Below are 11,036 nucleotides of genomic sequence, written 5' to 3'. Positions count from 1 at the left end.
AACTCATCCTTTCTTTATATTCAGTTAGTGAGTTCAGTTATTTATTTATTTATTTTTAATAATTAATGTGAACCAGACCATTGTCATTGGCAATATCTTTTTTTTTTCTTTTTATTAGGAAATGTGTTTATATGAAACTGGGTTAACAGGCTAAATGAGTTAAATCTACTACCAGATTGAGCCTCCTCATAAATCAAGTATCAGTAAAGTATGTGGCAAATTAAAGCTGACAAACATATCAACTTATTTTAAGAAAAAGTCTGTTTTTCACCTTGCTTAAATGATTCCAGGTTACACTGTCTCGTTTAATCACTTTCCAAAAAGTTTCTTCCCAGATAAGCCAAACAGCAAATACAACCACATGATGTTAAAATGACAGTCATTGTGAAATGCTTTCAACTGCATAGTAGAAATATAACTCAAAGCCCACAACCAAGCCACATCTAATTTTTCTGTACAAGCCAGGAGTTAAGAATGCTTTGAAATAAAGAAAAGGCAGATCTCAAATAAATGTGCCAGCCCTGCTATCTCCCATTTTGCTCTACTGATGTGATCCTTCTCTCTGTCCAAAAGATTCACAAAAACATACTTATGCAATCATCAACCCTTATTTTTCTCTTCACAGCAATTATGGCTGATGCCAAGCTTTCCAACACATCTGGAGAAAAAATATACAAAAATGCAAACTAGTCATTTAGCAGCTAGAGTTCATCTCCTGCACTCACACAAATGCACCTCTCCATCTACATGCCCACCATCTCTCTAAATGTCCATGGATTGGAACCAGAGGACCCCATCACCAAAGATGCATGCATTAATCAGCCTCTAAACACATTAGTTAAGTTCTATGATGCATTTCAAAACAGAATGCGGCTCCATTTAAGTTTATATGCAGTTCCAACAAATATCTATAACCTCTCATTTTTCTCACATATTGCATTAAATTTTCAACTAAAATGAATGAACTCAAACACAAAAAACAGTTCTGTTGATTAAATTTTCAGCACACAGCCCATGCAACCTTTTTTCATAAAGTGATATGGTATGATTTTTCAAGTCTGTTTTTATATATGTATCATTAAGGCTAAATTATAAATAAATTAATGGAAAAACAAATGCTCTAGGCAAACTGTGTGGAATGTCAAATCCCCCACACAACTCATGAAGAAGGTTTCAGCTCTGTGCCCTCTTTTAGGTCGCATAACCTTAGGGTAAGTTATCTACTTTTGGCAAAATGGTCTGCTAACAGAAAATGACTTGGAAAAACACTGCATTTAACTTAATGAAAAATGCAATTGAAATGATGGCGTTATGCCCAAAGCATCATTTCACAAATTTAATATAAAAGTCATTTTACCAATAACATTTACCATTTTTATAGCTCATATTCGGGGTCTCATAACATTGTTCTGTTTAAAAATGAGTCAAAAAATTACAAAATAATTAAAATTATAAAGAATAATTTCACTTGGTGAATGTACTTTCAAATACTGGTGAATCCATTTGGTTTGATATATGTATAAAACATTTTACATGATTTCAGAAATAAAACATCTTTACTAAAATCTAAAACGCATACTTAACTTCTGGTAGAACCGTAGAAGATGCATTTTATCCCAATTTATAGCAAAAGTATATATCAGGAGGGATGAACAGATGGATGCATTTTAATGACTAGCATTTCTAAAGCAACCTTATGGATATTCAGTTTTCTTAGCATAACAGGAAATCTGGGGTGAGTGGCATGGGTCTTCTAAAGGCAATGATGTCTTACATCTATGGTTTAGGCCTCATTATGTCTTTGAGTAACTCAAAATTGCCCAATACTATCGTCTGTTACCATTACTTCCCTAATGAGGTTAGCATCAGTACAATACATAAATATGCTTCTCTCAAGTTGATTTATTTCACGTGGCTGTCTCCCTGCCTTAGGTCTCAGTACATTGCTAGTAACATTATAGCTGCTTGTATAGCCATTACAATGAACTCAGTTGCACTCAAAGAAAAATGTGTCTACAGACAGGAATCAAGCTAGAGGGAAGAGTAACTGTCTTTGTACAGTACTAAATTATAAAATAATGATTTTATTTATTATACATGAAATATGAAAAAAAGTGTCTCCAGGCAGGAATTAAGGTAGAGAGGAGAGTTGTCTTTAAATAGTACTAAGCCATAGAAGAATGATTTTATTTATTATATATGAAATGTGAAAGGGGCACTATTTAATCATTTTGTTTCTATTTTTTTCTTTTGTATGTTAACTACTTAAACTTAGAATGGACAGAAAGGTTTAGATGATGAATGATGCAAGGCAGACTCACATGCAAAAATTATTTTTTTTGCCCACACTAACATGCACCACCTCTTCTGATTTAATACTTGACTTAATAAACTCAGTCTAATTATGTTTTGCTGCACAGCTTCTGGTGTCACTATGCTGGATTATCAGATAGTGCTATTTAATGCCAATGGTGAATTTTTAACTGTCAGATGTTTTTGTTGCATTTGAAAACAAGACACTTTCTAATTTGTTGACAAATTCAGACATCTTAGTGAAACAGGAATAGTATATCAAGAGTAGCGCTGTTTGAAACATATCTAGAACAAGTTATTAATGTTTTTCTTACTTTAAACAAATTCATGGTCTGTAGCAACATATATCTCATTTTTCTAAATGAAAAAAAAACATTTGTTTTTGTGCAGAGTATGCAATGTCTCTTTCAAGCAGTAATCTGATGGCATGCAACTATAACTAATAATTTTGTTTTATCTTTTATAATATCTGCATATTAATGGTGTGGCATAGTATAGATTGTTACTGCTGTATGTAAAGCAACATGTGTGAGAGAATGGCTGTTTCACAATGTTCATTTTGCCTTCTCATGTGAAAAACTGCAGTTAAAATGGCAAACCCATGCCTGCACATACATCTCAATGATTTTCAACTGAAATTTAGACTGTGTAAGTGACACAAAAATCACACCCTGACACCCACAAGCAATTTCCACATTTTTAAAAGATATGTATACCATCAGGATGATCAGGACCATAGCCTGCTCAGTTTTTTGACAGTACAGTATAAACTTTGTTTTACAGAATGCTTTCTGTATAATATTCTTTAGGTATATTTTTACACTCAGTCTGAGTCACATTTCTCCTTTCAAAATCCATTTTAAAAAGTTGGTTAGTGTAGCATAATGACTGCTTGAAGCAAGTAACCAGGAGAAACAGTACTGCAAATAAAGATAGAGTAACTTTCTTTCTGTTAAGCCTTCAGTCTTCACAGAAGCCAGATAACATTCCATTGAAAACAAAATATCAATAAGAGAAAGCCATGCTAGTGAGAGTGATAAAATGAAACAGTTCTTAATGAATTGAACTGTCCTGATGTTGCTTAATGTTGGTGATCAACAACAGAAATTTGTATCCTTGGCTGTGAAGACAGAGGAGAAAGCTGCAAGGTAAGTGCCTTAGGGAAGTGTACATGATGTGCTCTTTCTGGCAACTTGAATCTACAGTCTGCAATCAATCAGTTTGGCACAGATGGTGGAATAGACATGTATACATCTGTATATTGTATATGTGCGTGTTTGTTTATATATGTGTGTGTGTGTGTGTGTGTGTGTGTGTGTGTGTGTGTGTGTGTGTGTGTGTATGTTTCTGTGTGTGTGTATATCTATGTATGTGCATACATAGATTCACACACACACACACACACACACACACACACACACACACACACACACACACAAAAACACATACACACACACACTTACACACATATGTACACACACACACACACACACATACACACACACACACACACACGCACACACACACACACACACACACACACACACACACACACACACACACACACACACACACACACACACATCACATCCATGATTCACAGTATCTTGCCCATTCCATTACAAACATCTGTGAATTATAGCTTGAAAGACTAGCAGCTGTAGAATTGCTTTGATCTGTCTCATGACTGTTACCAGTCTCCATCAGTGCAACCATGTAGTTTGCATCGCTGTACTTTTTCCTCTCTCTTCTTGCTGGTTCTCTTTTGTTATTTGAGTTGCCATTCCATATAGAGTTTATTATTTAAAACTAACAAAATGAATGAGTCTGTTATTTATGTGGTCAATTTTCGATGCTTTTCATCCTTGTCCCCATTCTTGACCCCATGCCCTTCTCCAGACGTATGCCTGTTTGGAGTATTGTTTAAGAACATCTTGTCCAGTCCTTTAAGAGATTCTGTCAGGTAGTTCTGCAGGGCAGTTAGTGCAGCACAGATGGCAGGCACCCCAAAGCCATGACTGATGAGGCTGAAGTGAGTAAGACAGTTCTGAATGCCAGGTTCCAGAATCTGGGATGGTCTGCTGTTGCCCAAAGGTGATCTGTCCTGAGCAAGTAGATCTGTGAATTCTTTACATAGCTGTCTAAAGAAAAAGGAAAAAAGTAACCAATATGTCATTCACAAACATAAATAATGTATTATCTGTGCATCAATAGATGATTACTGCTGATCTGTGTCCATATCTCTAAAATAAGTATCAGCGACTTAATTGTGGCTATTAGATCTTGACCGATGATAGACTATGTTTATGTTTTCAAACTTGTGTTTGCTTTAGATGCTGCTTAATGTCAGTCACTTGTTACCATTCATTTAAATAGTTGCCTGATTCTGTTACATTATTGTTTGACTGAAGATTCATGAAGGCGAAAACTTTCACCATCCAAATTTCCTGTGTTTTCCTTTCTGACCATATGCATACCTCTCAACTGTACAGATTTTTAACTCATAATTTTGGTCCATTTTTCATAAAATTGTGGTTTTCTGACAAATTATTGGCAAGTCATTAAAGATTTAAATCAGAGAATAATGGCAAACATTTGGGTTTCAGACTTCATGCTCCAGAAAATTCATGCTAATGCAAAACCTGCTATACTATCAACTTTCTAAGTTTGTAAGAGCAATATTTAAACGTTGTCCTTATTTTGGGAGCTTTGTCCCCCCCATTATTTAGGGATTTGTCCAGATTTCTTGCTCTAAGAGGTTGAGAGGTATACCCATATGTTTTGCATGTTAATTGGAAAATTCAGCCTGTAACTGAGATTATTTCCCTGTAAAAGTATCATACATTCTTACTTGTTATAATAATGTTATGCCTAGACTTAACAGCATCATACCTCTCAACCTCTTACTGCAAGAAACTTGGACAAAGCCTAAAATAATGGAGGGACAAAGGTCTAAAAATAGGGACAGGTTTTAAATTTTGCTTGTATAAACTTAAAAAGTTGCTAGATTAGCAGGATTTGTGTTAGCATGCATTTCCCAAAAGGTATTAAGTCTGAAACTCAAATGTATGTTGTTATTTAGTGACTTCAATCATCAGTGATTTGCCAGCAAACCACAAATATTATGAGGAACAGACCAAATATATGAGGTAAAAATCTGGGCATTCTGAGAAAATCTATACAGTTGAGAGCTATGATTACAGCATCTATGATCAATACTGTGAATATAACTTGGTATTCAATCCTATATTTATTGTAAAAGTTCAGGAAGTGAAATCTTTCTCACCATTAACAAGCAACTGTCAAACAAGTTAAGAAGCAAATTAAAAAGCTAACTGGCTTCAGACTTTATATAGCAAGTAAGAAAAGAGTAAGGATGAATAGCAAAAAAGCTACTAACAGACTAGCTGATTTACAACTTCATATATAAACTATTGAAAGTGAGTGCATGAGAGTGTGAAAGCCTGAATGATGTATATGTTGTAGCATGGCTAGATACCACATGAAATGGTTGTGAAAATTACTTTAGGACCACTGTTATTTGTGGGTACAGCACAACCTCCTCCATCTGTACCCATTACTAATATTCATACCTGTAGGTTACGATGAGTTGGAAAACAAACACTTTTACTTTCAAACTTTTGGTCTCAGAATTCCATGATTCACAATTCTATGATTCAAAAATGAGTCAGTTTCCCATTTAGGGTTTCTTCAAGTAGATGTTAAAATGTATCAGCTTTTCAAACCAGACATACACATCATCCAGCCATGTTACATCTGTTACATCTGTTCTATTCTTCTATAAATATAGCAGTGCTCATCTTTCTAACCTACAGGTGTGTGTGTGTGTGTGTGTGTGTGTGTGTGTGTGTGTGTGTGTGTGTGTGTGTGTGTGTGCGTGTGTGTGTGAATCTAAAATTAAAAGGATGTCTGGAAAAACTATGAACCTAGAGACCAGATTTTAAAATGAGACTTTTCATACACATACAAGTAAAATAAGGTTAGTAAGCATATTAATAGGTTATTATTCTTGAATCAGTTATTGCTCTAGGCTTTGAAACTGTTGAATTTGTATTTTTCTTTCCAAATGAAGCCAGTAGTCTTATACTTCTTTTGTTTTGAACAATTTGGAGCACTATTGCTGTCTATATCTAGAAATGGAGATATTTAAATGAAATAAGCGTCTAGGCTTATAAAATATTTTTCTCTCAAGTGTGATCATAATGAGATTAATGTCACAACACTTGCATGCATACTGTTGTGTGTGTGTGTGTGTGTGTGTGTGTGTGTGTGTGTGTGTGTGTGTGTGTGTGTGTGTGTGTGTGTGTGTGTCTGCATTTGCCCTTGCTGATGTATAAATGTGTGAGTGCAGTGTCTCCAGATGATATCTACAGACTGTTAGCCTGTGAGACAGACACAGATGAACAGCATTTCTAAATGTCAAGAAGGCTGTAAAAGTATGGCTTCAATGTACAATACAAGCGTGTAGATCAGGAAGAAAATCAAGCTAAGTGCCCTTAACTGAGAGTGCCAAATGGAAAAGACATCTTTATCTTTAGTCCCTCTGTTACAATAGGAAATAAACTTCTGTGCATAACGCACACACATACACACACATGCATGTGCTCACACACACACGTGCACACAAACACACACACACATACACACGTATACACACACACACACACACACACACACACACACACACACACACACACACACACACACACACACACACACACACACACACACACACACATGCACACATACACACACACATGTACACACACACACTCACACACACACACACACACACACACACACACACACACACACACACACACACACACACACACACACACAGAAACATAAGATGCACTAGGTTATTGTGTGAGTGTTTAGTGGCTTTATTAATGAAGATCTAAACAAGAAGTGCTTGCAGTGTACTCAGACATGGGTCCATGGCTTGCAGTCTCATTCAGCATATTTAAATATAAGACTGATCACATCTAAGAAGAAGTGTTTTTCTTTAAAATTATCATTAATATGGATAGCAAAACGTTTCTTTTGGAAAGCACATTTGTAGCCATTGAACAGACTTGAATCAAGCAAAAATCTTGCTCAATGTCCACAGTTTTTAAAAGGATAGAATTATGAAGGTCCTTTCTGACATAAAGAGATGGAAATACTTAACTATTTCTGCAGAACCTGGTGACACTGTAAGCATTTACCAGGAATTACTTTAGAAACTCAGCTATCCTAGCTTTGTAAATCAATACATTTTTAATTTAGAGAAAACCTTTGGTAAGTTACATTTTTTAAGTCTTCCAAGTATTATTGAATCTCTGCAACCAATCTGAGTAATAAATAAGGTATTATTATAACCTGATCTAGAAGAAACCAGTCAAATTCAAATTATGTCTACAAAATATATGGACAAACTTAACTAAATTATTTTTTAGACATCTGTTATTGTCTTTGCACAGTTAATGGAAGAAAGATTAGTTCTAGGCTTAGGAAGGAACAATTAACCACAGAGATGACATTAGAAAGGACATAGGGTAGGTTGTGTACTATATTTCAGGTATTATCACATACACACATGCATGCACATGTACACACACACACACACACACACACACACACACACACACACACACACTACAAAAAAGCTGTACACCAATGTACAGACACAGCACATAAAAACATCATACACAGATGTACACACACAAGGACACACACACACACACACACACACACACACACACACACACACACACACACACATGCAAAAACATTTAGTGCATACATACATGCATGCACATTCACATGCTTTCACATACACACAAACACACACACACACACACACACACACACACACACACACACACACAGACACACACACACATTCAGTTCACATTATCCTTAATGTTTAATATTTGGTCAATAATTATGCTCAGGTCCTTAACATGTATTGACAGAGTAAGGTTCTGGAAGTTATTACACCCATATGCAGAACTTTGTTCATTTGTTGTGTTATTTTTGTGTTAAACACACTAGAGGTATCTTGAGCTTAGTTATGTAAGACTTCAGTGCCCTTTGAAGATTAAACCAGTCACTTATTGATGAAGTCATTGAAGTGATCTTTGTATCATCAGCAAACTTGCTGATCTAAGTACACTGAATCACTGGAAAAGCAGTCATAAAGATGTGAAACAAAAAGGGGGCATTTGTGGCACACCTCTAGTACTAAAGCACAAGGACAGAATAGTATCCCATTGCCTTTACTTGAAATGCTCCATCAATCTTCCACTGTTTTATCCATATAACAATATACAGGTTTACTTCCATTTTCCTCAGGTAGATAGCAAAGATTGGAGGTGTGATGGGGAATAAAGATATAACTGGGAACATATTTTCTGGGAGTGTAGTGAGTTGGTAGACTTTAAAAATTCCCTGCAGACTATTAGAAATACTTGGTGAGCAAATTGGTATGACTAAGGAAATTGGAATTGCCTAGACATAGTAAGGAATTGCTGAGCCTAATTATGGTGGCTGCCAAAAAAACAATTACTAGAAAATGGAAATCAAAGTCTAAACCAACTGTACTAGAAGTAGTGAATATAGTAACAGAGATAAAACAACTGGAAATGGAATCTTTAGAAAAGGGTAGGAGCAAACTACATAGGAAAAATGGGAATTGTGGGAACATACATGCATACAAGGAATGAGGATTAAAAGAAGGCAGGATTTGAATGAGCTATGTAATGTTTGACTGACAGTGACTGGATAGATTATAAGTGATTTATAATGTTTGCAACTAAAATTATGTCAATACGGTTTGTTTTCATTTATATAAATGTTTGATTACCTATGTCATAAGAGATAATTTAATAAAGATGTGTCTTGTTAAAAACAAAAAAAGAGGAGCAGGTATTGATTACTAAAATATGTGTGACCTAAAACACTTTAGCAAGATGCAATAAAATGATATGATGAAATCTAATGAAACATGTTCTCATTACTCAGATCTTTGTTGTCATTCTAGGCAAGTTGGGGCCCATCATTGCTACACATATAGGGACTGTACTATAGTCAGTCAGTAGTAGCCAACATTACTCAGAATTTATGAACATGACTAATCAACTTTTTCTTCATATGTTTATAGTTTGGATATCTGCAGTCTCCTTGCATTGATTAAATATATTTTACAGTTTATTTCTTTAGGTTATGTTCTTAAAATGCTGGTTATTAAAAACTGGCAACTGACCCTGGAGACAGAAAAATGTGTAGGTTTAACTCTAAGGAAAAAAAATGGTTATTTAAGCTTTACCATACACCTATCTCATGTGGAGCACATACCTCTTAACTATCCAAAAATTATACAGAATACTCATAGTTTTAGTCCGTTCCTCATAACATTTGTGGCTTTCTGGAAAATCATTGAAGACTGAATTTGCTAAATAATAAGAATAGATATTTAAGTTTCAGGCTTTATATCCTTGAGAAAATGCATGTTAATGCAAAGCATGTTATTATATAAACTTTCTAAGTTTATAACAGCAATATTTTAGATCTGTCTCTGATGTTGAGCCTTTGTCCCACAATTATTTTTTACTTTGCTCAGAATTCCTACACTTAGAAGTTGAGAGGTGTACAGTTGAGCAAACTGAAGGTATAACTAAGAGAAATTGTCAAGGGGCTGGGGCCCACCACAAATGATGAAGACTTCTGTTTTATACCGCCATAAAAGGTATTCCAGATAGTTTAAGACTCTTACACAATACTGAGATGAAAGTAACCCAGAAAGTTTTAGTGCCCTTTTCACTCTGTTAACTCAGTAATATATAAACATTTTTGTTTAAGTCTGGATACTTTTATGCATATTTTATTGAATTTTTAATCTGACTGACTCTAGGTTGACACATTCAAAATAGTTTATAATTGTCATGCTCTGGGTTAGATTATACAAAGCCATTTCTTCATCTGCTTATTACTGACCACACATCTTACTTTTTGATTGTTAAAAGAAAAATACAAAATCTGTATCCGTTCAGGTACAATATTCCTGTCAAAAATGTTAGGAATGTTACTGCTGTTAAACCAACTGAATGGAATGATTCTTCATTTCCAGCATTGCCTCATGTTATCATTCATTGATCGCTGACATAGTTAAGTAATTAGTGGTTATGAAAGTCCACATTAGGAAAGTGAAAATACATTTTTGTCTAGAGTTGGAAAATGGTCAGATGTGGATTTTCCTCCCACAGTTAAAGTCATATGCTTTAGCTAAAGGCATTTCTCTTTTCTGTCACTGTAAAATAATTTCCTTTCCTTCACTGAATTAGTAACCCATATATCCATATACTCGTCTATTTTGTAAGCTTCTGTCTTCACTTTTTATTTTCTTTGTGCCAAGCACACCTCTTTCTGTAGTTAAAATTAACTTCATTAACAAAAATACAATGACATTATTAAGAGATGAGGGTTGTTTAAGCTTAGATGAAAGTGACTTGATATCTCTCTAGCAGAGTTTTTTGAGCCAGAAACAGTGCTCAGGAATTTAATAAAATTTGATTAAAGCTTTATTCTTAACATTGCCAGCCTGACTGTTAGACTGAGTTTCCTTTTACTTATTATCAGTAATAAATCAAAATCACGTGTGGAGTGAAAAAGAGATAATCTTTAGTTGAGCATTCCTGACATTTGTCAGGCAAAGGAAC

General features: G+C 34.9%; 1 protein-coding gene across 3 annotated transcripts in view; it reads right to left on the bottom strand.

Moving 5' to 3' along the window:
* Nucleotides 1–3,865: 3,865 nt before the first annotated feature.
* Nucleotides 3,866–11,036, bottom strand: part of TFAP2B (transcription factor AP-2 beta) — a 157,723-nt gene continuing 150,552 nt past the window's right edge. For all 3 annotated transcript variants that reach the window (XM_044062672.1, XM_044062670.1, XM_044062671.1), the window contains one exon: nucleotides 3,866–4,454. In XM_044062672.1, coding sequence (XP_043918607.1) covers nucleotides 4,148–4,454 — 307 coding nt within the window. In that variant the 3' untranslated portion in view covers nucleotides 3,866–4,147. The remainder of the gene's footprint in view (nucleotides 4,455–11,036) is intronic.

Source organism: Protopterus annectens, chromosome 2.part1 (genome assembly GCF_019279795.1).
Source record: "Protopterus annectens isolate FY-2018-M chromosome 2.part1, PAN1.0, whole genome shotgun sequence".
Classification (NCBI taxonomy): domain Eukaryota; kingdom Metazoa; phylum Chordata; order Ceratodontiformes; family Protopteridae; genus Protopterus; species Protopterus annectens.
This window is presented reverse-complemented; position numbering and strand designations above follow the sequence as displayed.